This window comes from Netta rufina (genome assembly GCF_964035555.1).
Source record: "Netta rufina genome assembly, chromosome: 6".
NCBI lineage: Eukaryota > Metazoa > Chordata > Aves > Anseriformes > Anatidae > Netta > Netta rufina.
This window is the reverse complement of record NC_140129.1, coordinates 34,096,598-34,120,647: the sequence shown is the minus strand read 5'-3', so window position 1 is coordinate 34,120,647 and position 24,050 is coordinate 34,096,598. Positions and strand designations below refer to the sequence as shown.

The window sequence follows — 24,050 nt, the reverse complement described above, 5'->3', positions numbered from 1 at the left end:
CCATGCCGCGCCCCGGGACCGGGGCTGTGTCAGCGGGGAAAGGCGGAGGGCAGCGGCTCTCCCGGGGCCCCGAGGAGCTCCCCCTGGCCGCACGGAGCGGCAGCGGGGCCCCGCGGGTGGAGCCGGCAGGTAAGGCGGCCGCGGGGAGCCGGGGGGTGGCGGAGGGGGCACCATTTTCCAGAGGCGCGTCCCTCACAGAGCCATCTTGAGGCGCGCATCAGCCAGGTGGGGGAGAATCCCCGTGTCCCTTTTGGCTTTCTCCTTTGTTAGCTGGAGTCGTTTGCCTCACCCAGAGCATGTTTCAAGTTTGAACTCATGAAATCAAAGCGAATTGTAAAGGAGCATCCTCGCCCCGAAGCTCAGTGTGTGCCAAAGGAAGCCGTGTGCCCTCCCCGTCGTGTGGGAGTTCACTTGTGTCCAGGCTCATTCAGCAAAGGGGGACAAGGCAGAAACAGACTTCAGTGTGGGGGCTTAGACCCATGAGGCAACCGCTGGACAAAGTCGCCTTCCAGATGGGTTAATGTTGGCAGAGCGCTTTGATTTTTTTTTAAAGCACCGTGTTACTTCCAGGAGGCAAGACGTGAAGTGCTGCGGCTGACGCTGCAAGAAATACTTTCCCCACTTTTAATCATCGTGAGCCTCCACAGCTCCCCGTGAGTTATCTCTGGCTGCCCTACATATTTTAGGCAGGCTGCATCAGAGAGATCTTTAATTAATCCCAGGGAGAAGCACTCGTCTGTGCTAGTGAACTAGATTTTCCTACTCTAACCTGCCCACCATCCCGGCTGAGCCACAGGCCGCCCAGGAAAATCCATCTGGCCTCTCTGTTCATTACTTACTTGTTAGATTTCCTGGAGAGCCCCCTCAAATGATTTTTTTTTTCTTCCCTATTGAGATAAGATTCTTGTTTTCTGCAAGCTTTTGGAATTTCTCAATAGCCATAAATAAGAGGCTTAACGCATTCGGTTAAGGTTGTGTGAGTGATGGGTGGGAGGATAAAGGGGAAAGGCATAAAGATCAGAGAGTAAAGAGGCAAGGGAAGGAGACATCCATTCCTTGGCCTGAATGGAGGGTAGCCCCTTCTGCTACAAAACCCATCCACAAAGAACTGAGCCGAGATAACCAATTTTCACAGATATTTTCAGCAAGCCAGTGTCTTCTAGTCAGTGTTGTGGGGGTTGTCTTTGAAACAAGGCTTGAGTGTATTGTTGTGTGAATTGATTTTACTCCCGTGTTTTAGATTCAGAATGATTTAAGCTGAAAAGAAGAAAATCTTATTAACTGAAATCAATTTTAATCTTCTCTTACACTTGTACTTTCTTAGTCACAAAGGAATGTTCATTTTCTTTTGTTGGTAGCATTAAAACATGTTGGTCTGTCACTACATGTAGCCACAGCAGTAAAGTCAGTAAGCAGAAGGCTATTCCTTTATGTTATTCTATAAATTTAATGTTTGGATATGTATTAGGAAGCAGTGTCTGATTAGACAGAAAATTCTTAATTTTATTATGTTTTAACTTGCAGTATGTGTCAGCTTGCATTTGGATGAAAATAAATCGACATTTAAATCCTCAGTCTTCACTTTTATTTTTTTTTGATGCTAAAACCTGCTTAATTTTGTTTCCTTGATGTATCTATCACCTAAAAACATTAACATTCCAAATTCAAAATGACACATTTAGAAAAAAGAATGCATCAGTAGTTGCTTTTTTCCGCTTGTCAGCCCTTCAGAGTTGTGCAATTAGCACTTCATTCTTTAGCATCTACTTTTGTATTTATAGATTGACTAGGAAAGAACTAGCTCTCTGTTGTGTTTTTTTTTTTTTTCAGCTCCCAGATTGTGTCTCAGCTTTGAATGAACTAGTTCGATTTGTTGAGATGAATGGGAAACTCTGCATTTTCAGAAAAGGCTACTTTTGTCAAAGACAGATTTTGTGCTTTGCCAGCCTATGGCTTAGCTATTCGGCTGATGACATCTGCCAGTCCAGCTCTCTGCCATGCTTTAGAAGTTCTGGCAGCAATATTTACTGCTTTAATATTCCTTACAGCCTGCTGTCCTTTGGGGGGGTTGTGCATTCACCCTGTTTGTGCCCCCCCATATCTTGTAATCCATGTTGGCAAGGGGGAAGGTCTCCGAGTTGTTAAATACCAAACTGAGGAGAGAGACAGATGGCTCCAAACAGGAGAGAAACCTCTGTGGCATCCAAATCCCAGGAGAGGTGTCCCTGGGACCAGCAGTCTCTCAGGGAGGTGAAAGCAGAGGAGATTTAATGAAAAGCATCCTAGCGCTACATATAAAACCTTAAGGTCAAAGATGATTTATGACGGAGGGTTTCTGCTAGTTAGCCTGGAGGAAGATCAACCTGCAGCTCTGGCTGCTGCTGCTTTCCCAGGCCCCACTCCCATGGATGCTCCAGGTTTATGGCTTTCTTCTCCTGGAATACCAAATTGCACAAAGTAGAACAGCAATCCTTTTTACTCCCTATACAATCCCTATGATTATTACCAGAAATATGAGGGTGGAGCCATAACGTAACGAAAAAGGGTATGAGTTTCTGTTCCCATACCTCTCTGGACTCTCCCATGGGATTACACCAAAGGCCTCCTCTGAAGTCCCTGCCACTTTCGCCTCCTGTCTGTGCATTCTCTGCTGTGGCTGGTTTTCCTTTTCATCTCCTCTCACTGGTACATGAGAGCCTTTCTGTTTCATGACTTCTGCCTTCCTGGTCAGCTCTATCTGATGGTTAGATTCCCTGGCCAATTCATCTCCTCAGGGACTTCCCCATCGGACAGATACTTTGCTCGCAGGGATATCTGGAGGTACGTCAGTCTAAGTAGGAGATAATCAGGATTTCAAGAGCTTTCATCATTGTCTGTAGGAATTTCATTCCAGTGACTTAATTAAAAAAAAAAAAAGGAGATACTGAAGACAGGCACCATACTCAAAGTAGAGTTTGTAGTCAGGGCAGATGTAGGGTATCAGTTTGGCACCGGTACACGGGTACATGTTCTAAATAATCACGCACCCCACTGACACTGTATTAATGATGCTGGAGCATTTCCTTGTCTGCAATTGAAAGTGCTGCGTCCTTAATACCCTGGCATCGTGGATCTGTATCTGCACTTTTATCCGATTGCGAGTCCCCTGAGCCAACTAATTCCTGCTGCAAGAGATACTGTCTAAGTATCTTAGATTATATTTACTGTGCAATGCATTAAGCAATCCTGAATCACTCCCGGGGGACCTTCCAGTTCTTGCTCTGTACAGTTTGGCTTTTCAGCAACTCCTGGGCTGCAGCCAGGTGTTAGAGGAAGCTTTGATCTGCAGCCCCTGAGCATCTGACCCAAATAAGAACTCCAAGGTGCGGTTTTGTGTCAGGATTTTTCAGATACCTTCTTCCCGTACTGGATTTAGAATTGACTGTGTTTTCCATTGCACTGCGTGGCTCCAGCTCCTTGCTCTCGAATTGCAGGTTTTGCTCTTTGGGGTCTCCTCATTTTCTCTGAGTAAGGCACTGGCGTGCTTGATTTTCTTGCAGCAGAGAGCAGGGCCAGGAGGGAGAGGGAACCAAGACACAGTCAGGCATCTTCTGAGTAGGAAGGGATGGAAAAAGAGCCTGAGGTGCTAATGCAGGATCCTCGTTTTTAGTTACTGTAAAGGTCAGGCGGGAGTCCAATACACATTAAAACATCCTGGCAAGAGTGCTGCATGAGTTCCTAAGGAAGGGAAACGGAAATCTTGTGATTCTTTTACTGAAATAACATTTACTCTTTTACTGAAATAAAAACAGATGCGCTGCCAGGTCCCGGACTGAGGGCTTTGCTGTGGAGGCGGGACGCTGCGCTCACGTTGGCGTGACCGACTGCGTTCTGCAGCTCCTACGGATGGCACCGTGTAATACAGCAGGGTCCTGGTGGATGGGAAGGAATTGCAATAGGCACCTGCTGGTTCAAGGTGCAGGATGACCCACTTTGGGCAAATGCAGAAGTGAGGGGTAGAATAGCGGAAAAGAGAGAGAACACAGCTTTGCTTTATCATCAGGATCTTTTTCCTAAAAATGTAAGCATTTCTGTTAAGTTTATTCAAGCCTGCTTTGGAATCCACTTGAATTGCTTTGAGGATTTCAAGCCATCCTTCAAGGCGTGCTCCTTTTAAAATCTTGGTTGTCTTTAAAGACTCTTATGTACATGCCACTCACAGAAGTTTTCCACAGAGTATAATAAATGTAAGGAAACAGATCTCATCCCTGGAAGCAGTGGGAAACTTTGAGTGATTTGTCTTCATTTCTCATTTAGCAGTCTGGACAAAGAATGTGGAGACAAGGCAGAGACAGTGCTTCAGACTTTAGCTCTAAAAAAAAAGATAGACCAGCAGTGTTTGGGAATTCTGAATAAGTTAGCATGCAAAAAAATTGACTAATTTGTTTAGTATAAAATTAAAATGCACAGCTGTTCTTGTATGCCATTTCTCAGACTTCAGTAATACTGATCTAGACAGCATTTATCATTCCCTGACATTTGGAAAAGTTACGGAACAGCAGAGGGAAAAAAAAAGATCTGATTCATAAAACAGATATTCTGTAAAATGCCCTTGACTTTTAAAAAAAAAAGTCATTGAAAATGTCATCCAGAAACAATTTAGTGATGCTTTGGAAAGCTCCTCTTCACTACTTTTATTTTTATTTTGCCTGTATCTTTGGAGTACCACCAGCAGGCGTTTGGGTGCCTCACACGGAGGACGAAGGACTGCAGGGAGAGCAGCGCCCCTGAGCCACGCAGCTTGGCAGCGGAGCTGGTGAGCCCTCGATGCCATCCCAAGGCATTCTGTCCGTGCTGAACTGCAGCTTCAGCGCAGGCCGTCCCGTGCTGGCCAGGCTCTTGTCACCACCTGTGCTGGTCCAGGAGCTTCTCGGCAGCCTCAGCGTGGGGCAGCACCAGCACCGAGTGCTGACAGCGAGAAATGAATGACTGCGTTTGCCGGTTATAACTCGGGACTGGGCAAAATTGGGTCTGGCTGTGCCTGACTGCAGATTGTGTGGCTTGCCCGCTCTTCCCGTTGCTTTTAGCATCCCCACATCCTGATGGTCAGCTCCATTACCAAACCCATGAAGGTTTTGGTGGAAGGGCTCACCTTACTGTGTCGGACTCGGTGCTTTTGGCAGTCCAGCTTGGGGTCTGCTCCTGCTTGGATGCACACTCAAACCGTGGCCTTTTTTTCTTGCCTCTCTCTCTTTCCTTAAAAAATAAAAGTGCCTTGAAGCTTGTGGATTAAACAGGGAGGGAAAGATGGGTGTGATCTATGAGCTTTGTTGCTTCCTTTCTCCTATTTTGCTGGCAGGCCACAGGCAGGTGTTTTTCTTTGTGCTTCTGCTATCATTGCACAGACACTTAAAGCAGCTTGCTATGGGCTGCTGCTGTAAGGGTTTTTTTCCCCTCCCCTTCCTTGAACATTTCTTCCTCTAGTGGTGGCTGCATGGTGAACTTGATGAGGGAATTAATCTGGCTGAAAATAACATTTTATTTTCTTTTAAAATGCAAAAGGCTTGTTTTCAGTGAGATAAATCCCCCTGTCAAGTTCACCGCAGGCTGCACAGACACTAGCACTGGTAGGGAGGAGCTGTTCCCACCTTGCCTTCTAACGGATCATTCATCACAGCCTGTGTATTTGCTGGATTCAAGGAACTGTAATCTAATTTGAGCTATTTCACTGTGAAATGGAGACAGGCATTGTTCCCTGCTTCAGCAGGGTACGGTGAGGATGCATATGTGAAAGATCACGTCAAATCACTGAGGTAAGTCCTACTGTTCGTCCCGCTCCCAGCACAAGGTCTGAATTAAATGTGCTTTCTTATATAGGTCTTGCCACCTATTTTTGTAGGGTCCGGGGCTGTATATCCTGCATTGGACCAGTGCATTTTGTCATAAGATTGATTGGTGACAGACAGATCTGTCCCAACAGCTGGATGCCTCTGATACCATCCATTTTTCATATGTACAATCTGACAGCAAGCAGATAAGCCCTTTAAAAATACTAGGGATTGGAACTAAGCCTTTGGCTAACGTGCACCTAAGCAACACAGATGCAGGCACAAAATCAGAGGAAAGGTTGGGGATGGGGACTGGGGAGGCTTTGGAGTGAATGAGGCAGGAGGAGGGGGACCTGTGGCTGGGGAGCTCTCTCTCAAGCTAGATGTCTAGCGTAAATTTTCCCTGATCTCTTCCCCATCCTGTGGGTAACTCATGGTGCTTCTAAAGTACCAGTTGTTTTTTGTTCCTGCAGCTAACCCCCGCGTGATGGGAGTGAAGACACAGTGCCAGTTCTTGTTACGTGTTGTACATGTTATGTGACTATAAAAATAAAAGTTGATGCTCCTCACTGCTTACAGTCTGCATTTTTTCCTCTCATGTCTCCTCTGAGCAGTCGTAAAAAGGTTATTTGTGCAGTAGCAGGGATTTGAGATCAAGGATTTTATTAGCTTGGGGGGAGGCACTTCCTTCCTGTCTGCGTTCAAACCGGATAATTTCTCCTCTGTTAGCAGCAGCAGCAGCAGCAGTCCCTGAAAGCCAATGGAAAAACTTCCTTTGACCTACATGGTGCAAGACCAAGCTCTTAGGCTCCTGTTTTGTGTTGCAAAGATTAATGCTTGGGAAGCGTAAGCACCAGTAGCTTTCCTGCATAGTAACAGAAGACTTGGCTTCTAAAAATTCTTCTTCAGCGTGTTTTTGCAGAGCTGCCTCCCCAGGGTTTTCCATCTGTTTTCACACAGAGATTAATATCAAATTGTTTGGCTAATAAAACGCTCCCTGCTATCTCTCGAATGTCACCATTTCTTTTCCTTTTCTCACACGGACAGTTAGGAGATTCTGCTCTCCCTCTGCGCTCCCACCTGGAGACGGTCATCACTCACATGTCCTGCTTCAGCCCCACAGCAAGGCTTTTAAGGGGTCGAGATCTCAGCGTATGGCTGAAAGAGTTGGTGCCATGGGTGGCTGTGGTGTGCTGCGGGCTGGCCTCATTCTTACTGCAAATAAAGACCAGAGGAAGAACACGCTTTGTGTCCGCTACTGGGATTTCTGCAAGAGACCAGTTTTTGTTCGAAACCACAGAAAATGTTCTCAACAAAATGGGCCGGGGGTGTGAACCTGTTTGACTCAGCAGCAGCCCTGAGGGGTGTGGGGCTGATGGTGGTGTTTCAAGGTGCTGTCTTCAGAGGGTCAGGACCAGGAGAAAAGAGGAAACATCTGCTGTGAAAGCTTAAATCAGGAAGAATCTTTGTGATCTTTTAATACAAGTCAGACTTCCCTACATTAACACCTCTTCTGGTCAACTACCAGTAACCAAGATACCCGGTCCAGATTTGGAAGTTGCCAGTGACAGTACAATTCTCCACAGCCCCCAGAGATGTACGTCGAGGGACACCTACGCTTTGTTAAAACACCTACCTAACGTCTGCTCTGTATTTGTATGGCGGCTTTTTATCTTGCTCCATCCTCCTCTGCTGGATTCGAGGGATCTTCTTCACCACGTTTTTGTTCCTGATGTAAAGCACACAGATCTGATGAGTATTCGGCATCTTGCCTGACTGGTGAGCGCAAGAACTGGACGCAGATTTCCAGTAGCAATCCCACCTGTGCCAAATTGACAAATAACATCGCGTTGCTCCTCGCTGCCTGGCCAAAACTGACGTAGCCCTTTAGGCTTTGACATTACACCAAGCACTGACATTAGGTTTTCATCTACTGTGAGTTAATGAAGGTCACAGCTAGATAAACTTCGTAAAAACAAACAAACAAACACAAATCTTTGCTTTTAGTTTTGGGTTGTTTTTAAATATTACTGGCAAGTTGTCCCCTTTTCAAGGCGATATGGGCTGAGCCTGAAACTACAGCCAGGAATTTTGGAAATCTAATCCCAAATTAACTTCCACGTCTCCAGACTTTTAGTAGGTCATCCCAACAGTGATGCTTTCAGCTTCTCAGTGACTCCGAGTCTTCTTTTTTTTTTAACCCCATTTGCAGCAGGGGAAGTTTGCTGCTGTCTCAGGGGCTTGCTAGGCTTAATCAGGTGATTTTAGGATTTCATAGAGGCCAGACATGACGTTTTATGGCTGATGTAGTGAAGGGACAATATTTGCAGTAAATTTAGTATTTTACAGAGCTGTTTTCCAGCATGTCTGCAAATCTAGGCATACGTTTTTTGCATGGCAGGTGTGAACTCGGATGGCAATCCAAAGAGTCTGTTTCCAGCCATGTTGCAGAGCTGGCCAAAATATCCCTGTGCCCAGTGATTTAGGATCTGACTTCTGGGATGTGCCGAATGATTTTGGAATTCCGTTTTATGTCTCCTCTGCTCACCAGGGAAGATTTATTTTCTGTAATGCAAAAAATAATCTGAATTGTTGATTTTTTTGAAAACCACACAAAGCCAACTGGCCGTAGCCTTCAGATGAAAGCGATACAGGTAACAGTTGTGTGCATCTGTGTGTGTGAGCGTGCGAGGCATAAGCAGTTGACCTAAAGTTCTGCAAAAAAAAAATTCAAAACAAAGCAGTAAAACCTTATAACTGGGAAGATGGGGACCATAATACCAGATCTAAACATGCTCAACATTTTTCTCTGTTCAAGTAAAACAATTTCCCCGGCATTTATTGGGCTATACGTTATGATAACTGTGTTTCTTGGTTTCCTCTTAAAGACATGACTCAGATAATAGGCAGAAATTTTATTATTGGAATATATATATATACAAAATATATATATATATGGATATATACATGGATATATTGATATATATAAATTTCTACCTATTATCTGAGCCATTCAACAGAGCTCTTCAGGGTTGTTAAAACATTATTTCTTGTACTTAGACGTGTACATAAATACTTTATGAATATTTGGCAGTTGTGTTTGTAAATGTTACGGAATCTGAGAAGCATTAATCCCGTGTTTTGTAGGTTCAAGGAGCAGGACTTGTCTGCCTTGATGCGTGTTTAATCACGTGGTGTGTTCTTAGGCAGCATTCCCATAGATAACTCTGTCACTTGGTATTAGCGGTAGTTTTGCTTGAATGAGCAGAAACCGAGTCCTTATATCTGTTATAAATATTTATGAAAATCTGTTGTTGTTTTTCCCCTGCACAGTAAGGAGGCTGTGCTGTGGTTTCAAAATCCCTCCCCAGTGAAGTCATCTTAATAGCAATTTTCCTTTAAATCTACTGTATACGTTGTATTTTAAGGTTTGACAGAAGTGCACAATGCTAAACTGGTAGGGTTTGAAATCTCATTCATTTTGACATCATTTGATTGCTCTTGGTAACATCCTTGCAAGGGGCAGTAAATCAGAAGACACTCAGAGCTCGAGAGGCTGGCACCACCAGAGCTATCAGAAAAGGCCAGTCCTTTAAATTATTCAGCTTGATTTTTGTCTGTGATTTCAGTATTTCTTTTTCACGTCAGCCAAAACCATTGTCTTCTGCTTGCTTCCAGCATTGCAGAGGAATGTTAAAGTCACACAATAAGCTGTGCTTGTTTAATCTCTTCTTACAAGTGTTTTAAACTCTTTCCTCTTCAAATAGCTTTTTTTATTTTTTAATATTTAAAATTGGAACCGAAGAATCAGGATTAGGTGATATGAGAAAACAGGCACCCATGGAATAAAATTGATGTGCAGGACAGTAATGAGGATCAGATCTTCAGATGACATTTAAACCGGTTGGAAAGTAACCCTTTAAAGAAAAGTTATGTCATTTTTTTTCTGCTCGGTGTGAAGCAGACACTTTTTCTGCCTTCTCTCTCATTTTAGGCTGGGGATGGAGCGCACAGTTTGGATGTCAGCAGTGGGACATTTTACCAGAACAAAGCATCCCTGGGACCGTTGTCTAATCAGTGGCTTCTAAGTGCAGGAGCTGTTAGCCTGGAAACAAGCCCTACAAGATGCCAAGTGAGGTGCTTGAGAGCAGCAGTGGGATGGAGGAGACGGTGCAGAAAGAGAACAAGTCCGGGACCCACAGCCCTCGCCACAGCTCCGCGAGGAAGGCGGTGGCAACCACGGTCACCTTTGATGGGGAAGCCACTATGGACCGGAGGAAAAAGAAGAAGAAAGAGTCCCATCCCGAGTCAGTAATAGTGTATCGGTCGGAGAACGAGAATAAGGTGGAAGAGGAGCAGGCAGATGAAGAAGGAGGGGAGAGGAACTCTGAGGAAGGCTCAAAGTTTCTGGGTCAGTCCTCGGCAGATGGTACGTATCCCTGGGAACACCCACTTCCCATAAACATTGGTGTCACTGACAGCCACGACAGATTCAGGAAAGAGGTTGGGGTGCTTGCTGCCATTTAGAAACGCAGGTTAGGAATACCTGCATTCTGGGAAATCCATGCTTTTTACACCTCTGCTTGGATTCACGAGATTTATTGAGGTAGGTTACAGAGGCTGACGGTGGGAGCTACAGGCACAGAAACACAGGGTCCCCTTCCTCGCTCTGTGGGTCCTGTGCGGACCCCAAACAGGAATGCAGGGCCAGGAAGAGGGGAGGCAGTGGCAGAGCCACCCTTCTTGATGCCAGCGTGAGCTGAGCTCAGCTGGAGGCGACTGTGGGACCGCCAAGACCGCAGGCAAGGAGAGTCTGAGTTCATAAATGAAAACAAAAAGCACTACAGCCTGATTTGGGGTGGCTCCTGCAGTTCTTTGCAGATGTAAGTCATCGCCCTGTGCTTCGTTTTAAATGCATGCCCTGGTTAGGGATGATCCATAGTTCTGAGCATACTTTATGCCTGTGGTGCTGTGGTCAAGCCCCAGTCTGTGCCTGAAACAACTGCCTGTTAAGTGAAAGGATGGCAGCAGATGGATTGAGGGGCTCTACCTGTGCTAGGGAGCTTTACTCATTATCTAGGATTTGCTGTTTGCCTTCTGCTTGCATAATCTCAGCACAGCTTCCTCTTTAAGACTGATTATTTGGCAAGGTCATCGTAGGCCATCTCAGAGCCACTTTCACTTCTGATGTTTGTCCTGGCTGCCCTCGGAGGGAAGAAGCGTGTGAGGCCGGTCCCGTGGCTAACCCATGAGTGAGCTCTGTGGGCTCTGAAGGGTTTAATGCGAATGCCCACTCCTGGTCCTTCAGCCACCCTGGCTTCCCCGTGATCCTAACCCCAACCCTCACGCTTCCCTGCTGCCTTCCTGTTTGTGTGGGCCACTTGAAACCTCTTGCTTTAAGAGCATGACAAATTCCTCGGAGTTCCTTCACAAGTTGGAATTAAGTCCAGAAGGAAGCGTATCTTTGCCCCACAGAGGAGTTTACGCCCTGTGCCACTGCAGGGACCATCCTAAACCAAAAAGTGTGATCTGAATACACATCCCAACACTTTCCAGTTGGGTGCTGTTCTTGATCCCTTAAAATGCAAGTGTAATTGTATGAGACTTAGCGAATATGAGACGTTGTGATATTCTAAAGATTTTTAAAATAATTTGGATTGAGATACAGTGCAAATATGAAGTAGAATAACAGCTATTCAAGTACACCTCCATGGGTGCATGTGCTTATTCCAGTCCTAGAGCCTTATTCATATTTAGCACATTTACACCAAGTATCCCTGCTGTTCAGGAATAAATCTCTGAGGGTAGCAGGGAAAAGAGGCTTACTGGTTTTTAGTCAGTTGCTCTGTCTTGTCTCTTTCCCATATGCTCCCGCAGCACTTTTCTTTCATATATTGTCCCCAGTACAGATGTTGGTGTCTTCTTGTGATTTCTGTCATCTCATTGGCTTCTCTTCCAATTTCTTCTGCAATAATTGTATCTATACTGCACTGGTTCTTGCATTCCATCTTCTTTTTATTTAACTATTACTCCATCTGCACTGATTCATTTCAGAGTCTTTGGGGATTTACATAAAAATACTCCACAAAGAAAAGAAATCTAATGTGGATGAGTTTATCTGTGTTCGTAGGTGTCTGGAACATGCCTTTAGACAGCCGATACGTCACCTTGACTGGAACAATCACCAGAGGAAAGAAGAAGGGTCAGATGGTGGACATCCATGTCACACTAACAGACAAAGAGCTGCAGGAACTGACTAAGTCAAAGGAACCTCCTAAAGAAGACGTACTTGAGAAGAAAAAGAAATGTGATATTGGGCTGGACAGGGGGCCCCACATGATCCTCTGGACCATCATCTGCCTCCCCGTTATTTTCGTGGTGTCCTTCGTGGTTTCATTCTACTATGGAACCATTACATGGTACAACATTTTCTTGGTATACAATGAAGAGAGGACCTTCTGGCACAAAATCACCTTCTGCCCCTTTTTGATCATCTTCTACCCAATTATAATCATGGTTGTGTCTTTTTCCCTAGGCCTGTACTCGGCTGTGACCCAGGTATCATGGTCCTTTGCGGACTGGTGGCATGCTGTCAGGGATATGGAGAAGGGCTTCTGTGGCTGGCTCTGCAGCAAGCTGGGTTTGGAAGATTGTTCTCCGTACAGCATTGTTGAGCTGCTAGATTCTGATAATATCTCAGGTAGTCTCTCTGGCAAGAGCTCTGCTCAGGGTGTTGAGACTTCAGCAGTCTGAGCCTTTGTCCTGACTATTTTGGTCATATGTGAGTGGTTTTCCCTTAGGAAATAACACAGTGATTTTATATATATATATATACATATATTTAAACACAAATGAAATATCAGGCTGGGAGTGCTCTTTAAATGTCACAGAATGCAAGTGTGCTAGCTTCACGTTGTGTTTGTGGGGAGGTGCATGGCTCTCCAGTGATTTGTCATCTGTTTTAGCTAATTACAACTTTGGGGAACAGTGAGAAAACCCAGGGCTGTGGGGCTCAGGCTGTTTTGCAGGTGACAGAGGTATATGCCGAAAAGACCTCTTCTGTAAAGTTAGACTTCACTTTTAGAGAATAGGACGTAATAGAGACCTGCCAACCCAGCGAAAAGAAGTCTATATGCAGGGGATGAACTTCAGGAGATCGGAAACTCATTCAGAAGGGAAGGATAAATTGCAACATTTGTGATGTTCCTGCAGTTTTCCTAGAAAGGATCCTTTTTCAGTTCTTCCAAAAAAAAAAAAAAAAGCAAAAACCTTTCAGGTCTGCTAACTGCTGAGAAAGTGGCACCTCAGTTTAGGAAGGTGGTGTTGAAGATGCTTGAGATGGGAAAGTCTCACTGAAATGGTCGTTCCATTTTTCAAGTTGCTGTTACGGAGGAGACGCTGAACCATCCCGTGCAGAATGGGGCCTCTTTGAGCCTGAACCTCTTAGCACCAGTGCAAGCTGCATCAGTGCCACCGCTCCAGAAATCTGCTCCTCCACCCCCTGCCTCCTGCTTAATTACATGGAAGAGCAACAGATTGTACATCCTCCTCCCATCATGTCTCATTTTCGTAATTGACTTCCCTCCTTTTGGGACTTTGCGTGGCATCTTAGCGGGCTCCCAGGCTGGGCTGAGGTGGCCACCATAGGCCAGAGAAATTTTAATTGTCTTTTTAAAAAAAAATCACAAGCAGAAAAGTTTTTGTCTGAATGGAGCATGGTTGTTGAGGTCTCAGCCTAAGGAGGGCATGAGGAAAGGGAAGGAGAGGTTTAATGGACTGTAACGGGGACTGAGTTAGAAATGTCTGCAACATCACTAATTTCCTGAGCGCTCTAGTTCAGCTGGTACTGCTAGAAAGTCTGCCTCAGCCCCAGCCCAGAGGGGCCCACCATTTGCATGCGTGTAGGTAGCTAGTTCATAGTGTGCCACTCATGTCTGGATTGGGGTTTCACTCCCCTGCTAGAAGGGGAGCTGCTCGAGTTTTAGGGTGTCAAAGAGAAGCATTGGGAAACTGGATTTCACAGGAGCTAATGCTTCATATCGCGTTTCAAGGATGATCTCAAGGCTACACTAAGGGAGCCTGCGATGGATGAAGAAGTCCATTGGATGCTCTGGGCCTGACACTGAGAAATAAGCGAAGTTCCTGCTGCATCCTTGGTCCGTCCCCTTCTGAGATGTCCAGCCAAAGAAGTCTCTTAGCACTGGTTTGAGAATTACCAGTGTGAGCAGTGTGAGCAATGTCCAAATAGAAAGAGCTGGCTTGGCCCTACAGCTTACCGACAAAGCAGAGGTGTCCCTGTGCCCAGGTACAGCCAGGCTGCATTTGCTACTTCCTTATGCAGAACTTTTACTGACGGGGTCTCTAAAGGCAATGGCCAACTTCCAGCAAAAAGAAAGAAAAAAAAAGTCCCCAGCCTGCAAGGCAATGGGAAGTAATTCTGTGGGGTTCAAAGATGACCTGTGCCACTGGGACCAGTTCACTGGGAGAAAGTTCAGAGGGTGAGAGTTCAGCTGTCACTGCCAAACAGCAGCTGTTCAAGGCTAAGCGAAAGGCTGGGGTCAGTAGCACAACGAGCCTTCAGCTTGCAGAGGGTTTGAGTGGTAAGTACAGAGCGCAGCTATGTGAAACGTCTGCTGAGCTGCAGGATTGCTTTCAGGCTTGCAACCAGCCTGCCAGAACCGAGACAAAACCAAATCTGTGCCTCTTGCTGCTATGTGAACGCAAAGGAGCATCCGAAGAGGTGTATTCCCCCCTCTGTGCCACGGCAGCTGTGCTTCTGGGTATAGAGAAACCACTTGGAGTCCACCTTTTGGGGTACAAGCTGGAACAATCCATCGTGTGTTTTCTACTTCATTACATATTCAACCAAGCTTGCCTCCTCCTGATGAGATCAGGGTGTTCTGCCCCTGATTTTGATGGGGGCTACTTTAAGCTTGGGGTTAGTTCTGGTGCTATTTTTAAAAGTTTTATTCAGACTTTTCTCAAAACAACTCTGGATAGCTTTTTCTCTTGCCTGTTATCCATTGGAGCTCTTTGCCTGCTGCAAAATATATAATCATAATCACTTGTTGTAATAGAAGAAAGCACAAGTTTCTGTCTTGTTCTACCTTTGCTTTCAGAAACTCACAAATAATTTCTGCTCACATGCCACTGCCAAACTGCAGGGAATACCAGTTACTTGATTGTTGAGTGTGTTTCTGGCTGCTGTAGTCTGATTTTCTTTTAAATACAGATAGTGTGTGTTTACTGATTGTTATTTTTAGTTGCATTTTTCCCCATCCTTGCTGGCCTGGGTGGAGAATAAAGATGTATGTGGCTTAGAAGAGTACACTCATGCTTCTGCTTGACTTTGTGAGAAAAACTGTGCTATGGGGTAAGCACTGTTGTTCTATGCTGATAATTGATTTCAAGTCATTATCTTCAGAGACACAGCTTAAAGTGTGTCTGAAATGGTTCTGTTTTACCTCTTAACCTGTGCTTATCCAGAACAGTCTTATCTCTGGGCTCTGTTTTGTTTTTACTTCATAGCACACAAAAATGATTAGATTTTGATTTAATTTCACTTACTGGGTATCTGACTTTAGCCCCAAGGACCTGTAGGCAAAGACGTGCTTCCACACCAAAATAGGGAGTACATTTAACTCTACGTTAAATATCTTTTAATATCTGGATAGCTTTTTGAAGCTGCAACCGGTAGTTTAAAAAAAGCCACCCCAAACTGCTCTTGCACACCAAAGCACACAACTAGAGTAGCACTAAAGGGAGGAAATGAGGATGCACAGTGCCCTATGACGAACATAATTTCACTCAAAATTTATGTAAACCTTTTCTGTCCCAGGCAATGAATTGCCTGTAGGACCAGTGCCCTTCCCACTTCTTTCTAAAGATGTGTCAATGTACAGAAGGTTACTTTAATGCAGGTTCATCTCTGAAGTTGATTAGTCCATCCAAATTTATTCCCTGTATTGAAATTTGAAATGAAAACTGAAAAAAAAGTGAGAGGTTGAAGCAAATTCAGACCTTTCCCAAATAAATGTCTTTACCCCCAAAAAAGGACACAATTCACTTGATAAGTTAACCTTTCAATTACTTTGATGAACTAGAAGGGGCATCACGTAGATAAAGGCTTACTTGTCTTTAGCAATAAAACATGCTCACTCTTCCAATAGGCAGCCACTTAATGATGAGGGAGGACTTGTGGCTGTGTGTTTGGTAACAAAATAATTTGCCATAGGGTTCAAAAAGCCCCCAAACCACCCTTTCATGCAAATGGGTGAAGTGTAAGTGTATTTACACAGGCAGCCCAGAGAAACAAGGCTTGAGGGTCTCTCATGGATCCCCCTTGGTCATTAAGCCCCCAATTCCATTAACTTTTAGTCCCCCTAATTTCTTGTCATCACCTGGTAGCTGAAGTCTGTGAGAAGGCATTAAAATAAAGAGAACATCTTAGTTAGGCCAACAATGTGTTTGTCCTTGTGTTAAAAAAAATGCCCTTGCTTTTAGTGAGCTAAGACATAAAACCTTCCCCCCACAACAGAGCACCTGCTCTGGTTTGCATCTATTGAAATTAGGTATGCCAGGGATTAATTTGACCTGAAGCCTTGTAAGATAAAGAAGTTTCTGCCCTAAATTGATCTCCTTGTTTTAGGGATCCTTCTTCCAACCACCTCTTTCAGCCAGAAATTTACCTTTCAAGATTAAAAAAAGACAAATACTGGATTTGATAACATTTTCTTCAGCAAATAGGAAAAAAATGCACCTCCTAGGCAACACGTTCCCTCAGGGCTTGGTTTATTAGAAGTTCCTCCATCAGTAAGGTATATTAAAACCAATATATTTAAGGGTGCCTTTGACTGTCTTCGTATATACGCCAAAATCTTTCTGCTACTACAGCGGTAAGGTGAGTGAGTCATTTATTTCGACTATAAAATAACAGCAAATCGGCTCCTTGTGACAGAACACAAATATAGCTTAATTTATTCTAGCCTGGTTATTTGAATCACCTGCAGTTGTGTTCCTAACAACCCCAAATACCGTAAGTAAACTGAATGGCTTTTATAGTGTCATTGCTGGGCACGAATCCAACAGCTCCCGGGTCAGTTGGCCAAAGGAGAACATGGCATTTGTTCAGTCTTTCTGAAATGCAAGACTTGTCCTGAACCACGGAAGCGTCAGCTTCTACTGTCTGTCGCTATGATGCATTTAACTGTGTTTGTAGTGACCTGCCCTTGTAATTACAGGCAATTACTGGAATATCCTTCCGTCATAATGCAGATTTTCCTTGATGTTTTAACCATACAAGAGTTGCACACAGAATTAATAAACACAAGTCATTTTAACCTTCATTAATTTAGTCATATGAGCTCCCCTGTGACTTAAGAAATGAGCAGAAAAGAAAGTGAAATAGAGTATGCAGCAGCATCCCAGGGCACGTGTAGGGCCATTACTAAATGCCAGCTCTGCTCTCACCAAGAATGTGTCAGCAGAGCTAAAGTTAGAGACTGAAAGCAATTAATAAGGCTGACTTCTCTACAATGCAATTATTGAACGTGAATATTGAAACAGTCTCCAAGACAAGAGTTCATTTGGTGGTTGCGACTTTACCCAGCCTTGTGATCACAGCAGGATTGTTCCGAGGCTCCATTTCCACTCTAAAATCAAGCCTCTTCTGATGGTTGAATTTGCCACTTATTTCAATAGGAAATTATTTAAAAAAAATGAACATCTGTTTTGTCTAGTACAAAACAAACAAACAAAAAAAACCAGCAACCAAACAACAAATTCAACAGTTGCCATCAACTTATCTCCCTCCAAGGAATTCCTGCCAAAAACAACTGGCAGGGAAAATGTAAAATTACTCTTTCCCTGCCTCACCATCTGACACTGTCACATATCTGCTAGTGTCCTGGGCTAGCATCAATTCATGTAAAAAAATAAAAAAAAAAATAAAAAAAAGTCTTTCTTCCATCCTATCAGACAGCAGCTCCCTTCTTCACACTGCTACTCTACCCCTTCAGAAAAGCACAAACCTGAAACTCAAAAGAATTCAAAGCTTTAAAACGTGACATCGTGTCCTCCATGACCACAATGCTCCATTTTTACAAGTTATTATTTCTTTAAAGCTCCAGGCCTCCATCCTTTCAGTGTGACTTCAATCTGCTTCCAGGTGCAGATAAACAAATGGGGATTTAAAAAAGAATCCTCTCCCTCCGAGCTTGGAAAGAGCCTTGTGTAGCAGCTGAATGCTCCCTGTCCCCTCACACAAGCCGGCTGAATGGATAGGGAACAAATCCCTGTGCTACGAGGATTAAATTGGACCATTAGCTAGAGCATGTGTGGGCATACACGCGTGTTGCTGGTGGGGGGGCTTCTGGGGAACAGGGAGGGTCCTAAAGGCTTATGCTGCTGCATCCACGGAGCAAATCTGTCACACAGTGTTATCTTAGCTATTTTGTCCAGAACAATGTCCCTGCAGGAAAGTGCTTTCCAAAAACACCACTGCATTGGTAACGGCAAGAAACAAAAATTTACAGCACAAGAGAGGCGAGGAAGACTGTGAAACCAAGAGCATGGGGAGAACAAGATGAGATTTGGCTCCTGAGATTACCCAGTAGTAACCAATACAAGATTCCTGGGCAAAACATTGTTTTGCTACACCCTATACAGCAGCCAGTGTTTTCTCTTGCTTTTTAAGGTGCCATTTCTTTTTATTGGCATCCACTCTGTACTTTTGTACCTTTTCCTAAAAGGCTGACTTTATTATTATTATTTTTTTTTTCCAAACAGTCTCTCTTATATATTTTATATATATATATATATAATTTTTTATTTTTTTCACTAGGTTTTTGCTTTTCCCAACACAAGAGTATCTGACATGAATTTTCACGTCCTCTCCAGGAACCCAGGTGCTTTGGGCTCCAAACTGTTTCTCTTCTGTATTTTTAGCCAAACTATTTATATTTATTTTAAAGAAAATCAGACTTACACTGCTGATAGTCTTCTAAAACACAGCAAAGAAATCATATGCTGCAACAACTAATCCAGAAAAATCTGCTAGAGTTATTTCAAGAGTAGAAACATGTCTCAGGTTTTCAGTTACCTAGTTACTTAGTGTGAAATATTTCACCTCTTGTGATACCAGGCTGAGTGGGCCTTGCATGATGTCCTTTAGAAACCCTTTGGCTAATCCAGCAATTTAGAACTCATGAAAACATCCTGAATTTAAGATTAATAGATTTAGATGTAGGAAGAAATTTTTACATTGACTTTCAAAATAAATAAATAAATAAATAAATAAATAAAGTATAAAGATACAAACTTTTTATTTATTTATTTATTTTAATATATTTATCGTCTGATTTTTGTCATACCTTTATGCAGAAATTCCTTTTCTGACTTTGGTTGTTCCTGCTGTGTGCATGCTGCTGAGTTCTCCAGGCTGTGGTGCTTCATCTGCCCAGGTGACTGAGCTCATGTTGCCCTCCAGTGGCTGAACTGAAAAACAGAGGGGAAAAAAAATACAATTTTTTTCTCCTGCCGTATAAATACAACCAAAAGAAATTTGTACATCGTGAAAGTACAATGGCACATACTGAGAAGCTACATCTTGACAATTTTAACGATATCCATACAAAATTAATTCCTCCCCCCCCCCCATGTTCCTTACAGGTATGTGTTCCAAAGCAATCTTCGCTCACGAGAGTTCACGCTATACCTTTTCTGACTCATATTTTGCCAGATTTGTATTGTGGGGCATGCAAAAGCAATTCACTAGAATCCAATCCAGCATCTTGCTTAGCCCTCATATTTCAAAGTGTGGTCAAACCCCTTTTATCACAGCTCACGCAAAGCAATCTCCCAATACTACATGCCACTGAAACACCCCAATGCTTCACATAAATACCAATTGATTGTTTGTTTCTGGCAATAGGATGTGACATAAATCCCAATAAAGTCACATGTAGCAACAAAGGAACATGGATTTTAAAAGGTATAAATGTCTTTGGAGTCTCAGTGCCCCTTTGAGCTAATTTTTCAGAATGCAGCTTTTTTTTTTTTTTTTTTTTTTTTTTCCAGAATTTAGCATAATTTAGCATTTTCTGTGTTGAAAATAAAGCTCTGTTTGTGAACACCTGTGATTGCTCAGCGTGTTTACAGATCTGACTGATAGCTCAGACTAAGCACTAAGAAAATACGACTCACATAACCAGTGCCTACTGGCAAGAAACAGGGGTGCCAGTGATTCAGAACATAGCAACCTGTTGAAGGAAATCAGAGAATTTCTTTCTTCAAGCATCCTTCAGCTACCACAATCATAAGAATTTCCTCTTTCCTACTACACCTTCTAATTTCTCTAAAAAATGAGGCAAGTCCCAGGACTTTTTAGTGCACAGCACAGAACATGAACACGTATTGAACAAGGCTATGGCATTATAGGACAATAAACTACCTGCTCCCATAGTCAAATCAGTATCACAATATATAAACACAAAGCGTTAGATTAAAGTTACAAGCGAAGTTTTAACGTTAGAATTTCTCATTTCTTGGAGCTAGGCCTCATAATATTAAAATTCTCCTTACTCATTAAAGAAAAAGGCACTAAAGCAATCAAAGTTAAGCAGCTGAAATTCCTTTATATTATCTTTTCCTGACATGGGTCATTAGTTAGGCTGAAGCCTTGGGATCCACAGCATAGGCTTCTGCCACTTGAGCTAATTCAATACATCCCAAAAAGGGATTCAACAGGAAAAGATTGAGTGGTACTTAAACAGCAGAGGTGTTCTCAGATCAGCTGAGCCAAGTGAGTTTCATTCAAGGCAAATATAAAACAGCCTAAAGCAATCTCACTGTTAATAATGATTTTCCTTAAAAAGAGAGGGTAGGTGAGATCACAAGTTTAACATCTACCTTTAAAAAGGATGGGGAGAGAATATGTGATATTGGTTAATGATGCTGAACTGAGGGGGATAGCGAGCATGGTGGCAGAGATTAGAACTAAAAATAAATCTTCACAGGTTTCATAAGTGCTCTAAAAGAAAAATAGAACACAACTTGTTAGGAAAATGTGCTATTCTTTGGGAATTACTAACATCAGGTGGAAGAACTGCTGGATGGGCAGCAATTCCTCAGAATAGTGCATGCATTTTACAGAAGATTGTTGTTCTCAATGTGAGTCCATGGTAGTGTGAAAAGCAAATGTTGTGTGGGGAAAAATGGGTTGTAAACAGAGCTAGCTTGTGATTTCACACTTTCCTTCTCTGTGGCGCTTAATAAGGCCTCTGCTGGCATACTCCATCCAGTGGAAGCTTTTGCTTTGCTAAAAAACTGTGCATTAACTGAGAAATCCAGAAAAGAGAAAGGGACTGGTTAAAGGGGAAGAGGAGGCTATAAATTCAGCAGCTTTTTCAGGGGGCAGTGAGGAGGAAGAGGCACAGTGATGTCCTCTTTTGGAAGAGGACATCACTTTTTTCTTAAGAGTAAAACCAGTGTTTGAGATCTTTTCCGCGCAGGTGCTTCCCACAGAAGCAACTAAGCAAACTCTGGGCCTGAGGTTTGCACCTCTGAGGAAGACCATCAGCAATCACTGATCAGCCATCATAAATACTGGTGCTGGTCTGCAGCACAGATCCAGCTTGTGCCTGCAGGCGTTTGGAAAGACCTCTTGAGGGGAAGGCAACAGTGCATACCTCGTACCATTTGTGAAGCTCCAATGCAGGAAGATGCTGACAGGTGTCTTGATGCTCTGTTTTGCTTTGTGTGTCAATTTCCTGCATAATTCATGTTTCAGATTGTTTCCCGAAACTGATCGGTATCACTGTCCTTGCACTCCTTCCTTTCTGCCCTTAGGAAATTCAGTTCTTAATTCCTGTTAGTGCCCACCTCTACCTATGCAGTCATTACCTATGCCTCTCCTGGCTTCAACGTTAATTCCTCCATGGAAAGTTCTGGTTTGCATATGTATTTCAATAAAACTATTGGGCTAGATTCTAGAAGGCTACAGTATTGCCCTTTCTACCAGGTGTTTATCCAAAGTTTTACTCTGTAGGCATTGGCTCCAAGAGGGAGAAAGGCAAAGTCATCTTTCTGCTTTTACATTGAACCCATTCACGTTTGTGCAGAGCCGTCATGAGCAGCTGGGTCCCAGCTGCAACTCTCTGGATAATACAATCCTTCTTGTAACAAAACAGGGAAGCCATTTTCCTTATTGTCTTGTAACATCAAGCGAAGTTAAACACAAGACAGACTCCTTGTTGCTACTTCCTGAGAGTGCGCTCGTTTTATCCAGGCTGCTTTTTGCAAGAAGAAAAGTAACCAAAAAAGAGAAAGTATAGAAATGAGCGAGAACCTCACTGAGACTGAGGTCTGACACACTTTGTTGCAAAGGAGATTACGGTTGATCACCCTACATGCTGAGACCTTGGAGACTTCACATATTTATTATTTATGCCCGGAGACCGGCATTCTGTAAAATGGAAATAGCCGATTAATCACAAGCATCTTTTGGCAAGCATTTACAAGCAAAGATCTTCAGGTCTTAATCCAGGCTGACAAAGCCCCAGTGTCCCCAGATGGAGTTCATTAATCAAATCTGATAATTACCTATAAGGGAGCACTTTGCAGACTTGCAAAGGTAAAAGGAAATGGGGATTAAAATTTGCCTCAGAAATTATCAGCCAGTTTTCCTTTGAATGTTGGAAATATATCTGAAGAAGTTTGGGAGTATGGAGGTGTAAAGGGGGAATGTTTGGTTTTATTGTTTGTATATTTTATCAAGAGGGTTGTAAGGCCCCATTTATGCCAGATTGAGAGCTAATACATTAGCAGATCACAGATGGAGTTTCGTGGTTACAGGTTTGGTTCATATTTACCTTAGTTTTATTCCAATTTTATAAGGGAACAGAATGCTGTACCTGGGCCAGGCGCTTCAACCTTCCTGAAAAGCATTTGCAAAAAAAAAAAAAAAAAAAAGTTTCCTAGTTCATGCCCAAATTAAGTTTCTTTGGGTAACATTTGCAATACCTGTGCTAGCTTTGAGAGCTTGGACCAAAGCCTGGGATCCAGCTCTTGTGTCAATGCTAGGATTCAGGGATGACTGTAAAGGGTTTTGTGACAAACATAAAATGTTTGTCACATTGCCAAGCTCCTCTGTTCCTTTGAAGAGAGAAATCTCTCAATAAGCACCGGTATTTATAAAGCATGCTGCTGTCAGAAGGTGAGGTGTGATTTTATTTATATATTTACTTATTTATTTTTTACTCCAGATATCATTCAATATGAAAAGGAAGTGCTTGCCTTTGTAGGGTGAGTGTTCTGGTATAAGGTTTTTAATGTGTTTGTGGGAGATTTTTGTAGCTATATTAATATCATCGCTTCACACGCTGTTTTGATAATAATTTTGGACAGTGTGGCACTTTTTATTTTTTCTAAATACACTGATGATGACACTGTCACAGTCAGTGCCCGGCCCCACAGCCCCGCGCCGCCTCTCTTCAGCGGGCTCGGGCTCGGCCCCGCTCCGCGACCAGCCCCACGGGGACATTTTGCGAGACACCGGGAATTTCCCTAGGAGAAAAAAATAAATAAATAAAAAATAAAAACACGAAGCCTCACGGTGCCACCCGGCCCCGCCTGTTCCCTCAGCCCCGCTCCGGTCCCCGCCCGCAGCTGGGTGGCGCTGCCGGGGGCCGGGCGCGGCGCAGGGCGGCCGGGACAAGATGGCGCGCAGCAAGGTGAGGGGAGAAGGGGGGGGCGGCCGCGGCTGTGAGGTGCCTGCGGGCTTTTCGGTGGGGGCTGCCTCTGAAATCGCGGCTGCCGCTGGTGGTACGACGCTAATTCGGTGCCCTCGGAGCGCGGGTGTGGTTCTAGCAGCTGCTGGTGCTCCTCCTGAAATAACAGGGAGGGTTTTTGCCGTGCTACGGAAGCGTGCGAGGGCTGTTGGAGAAGGCTGTGCTGTGGTCTCGCTTGTGGCGGCAGCCTGGTGTCTCAGTCGGTGGTGCTAAAGTGATGTAGCACTGAGAGGTTGGAGGCAAAGGGGGGTTTTTGTTGCTTTCACCCGGAGTGAGGCAGGCTGGTACACCTGAGCTAGCATCAGTGTGGTCCTACAGTGCCACATCCCGAGCATCGTACAAAGGTAGCTTAGTGTCCTGCACCCGAAAATGGCAGTCCTGGATGCTCAAAGATACCCAGAGACAGATTAATAACGGATGAATAGACATACAGAGGAGGATTACTGAAAATTTCATG

General features: G+C 43.8%; 1 protein-coding gene across 1 annotated transcript; it reads left to right on the top strand.

The window, feature by feature from the left end:
- The first annotated feature begins 42 nt into the window (after window positions 1-42).
- Window positions 43-12,647, top strand: TMEM169 (transmembrane protein 169). Its single transcript, XM_084288665.1, has 3 exons — window positions 43-129; window positions 9,802-10,236; window positions 11,938-12,647. The coding sequence occupies exons 2-3, from the start codon at window positions 9,933-9,935 to the stop codon at window positions 12,558-12,560; spliced, it is 927 nt and encodes a 308-aa protein (XP_084144791.1). The 5' UTR covers window positions 43-129; window positions 9,802-9,932; the 3' UTR covers window positions 12,561-12,647.
- The last annotated feature ends 11,403 nt before the right edge of the window (window positions 12,648-24,050 follow it).

Bases quoted from the DNA above. Each gene is read 5' to 3' on its own strand.
- TMEM169 (XM_084288665.1), top strand. From the start codon at position 9,933: ATGCCAAGTGAGGTGCTTGAGAGCAGCAGTGGGATGGAGGAGACGGTG. The intron at 10,237-11,937 runs GTACGTATCCCT...CTGTGTTCGTAG, and splicing joins GGGTCAGTCCTCGGCAGATG to GTGTCTGGAACATGCCTTTA.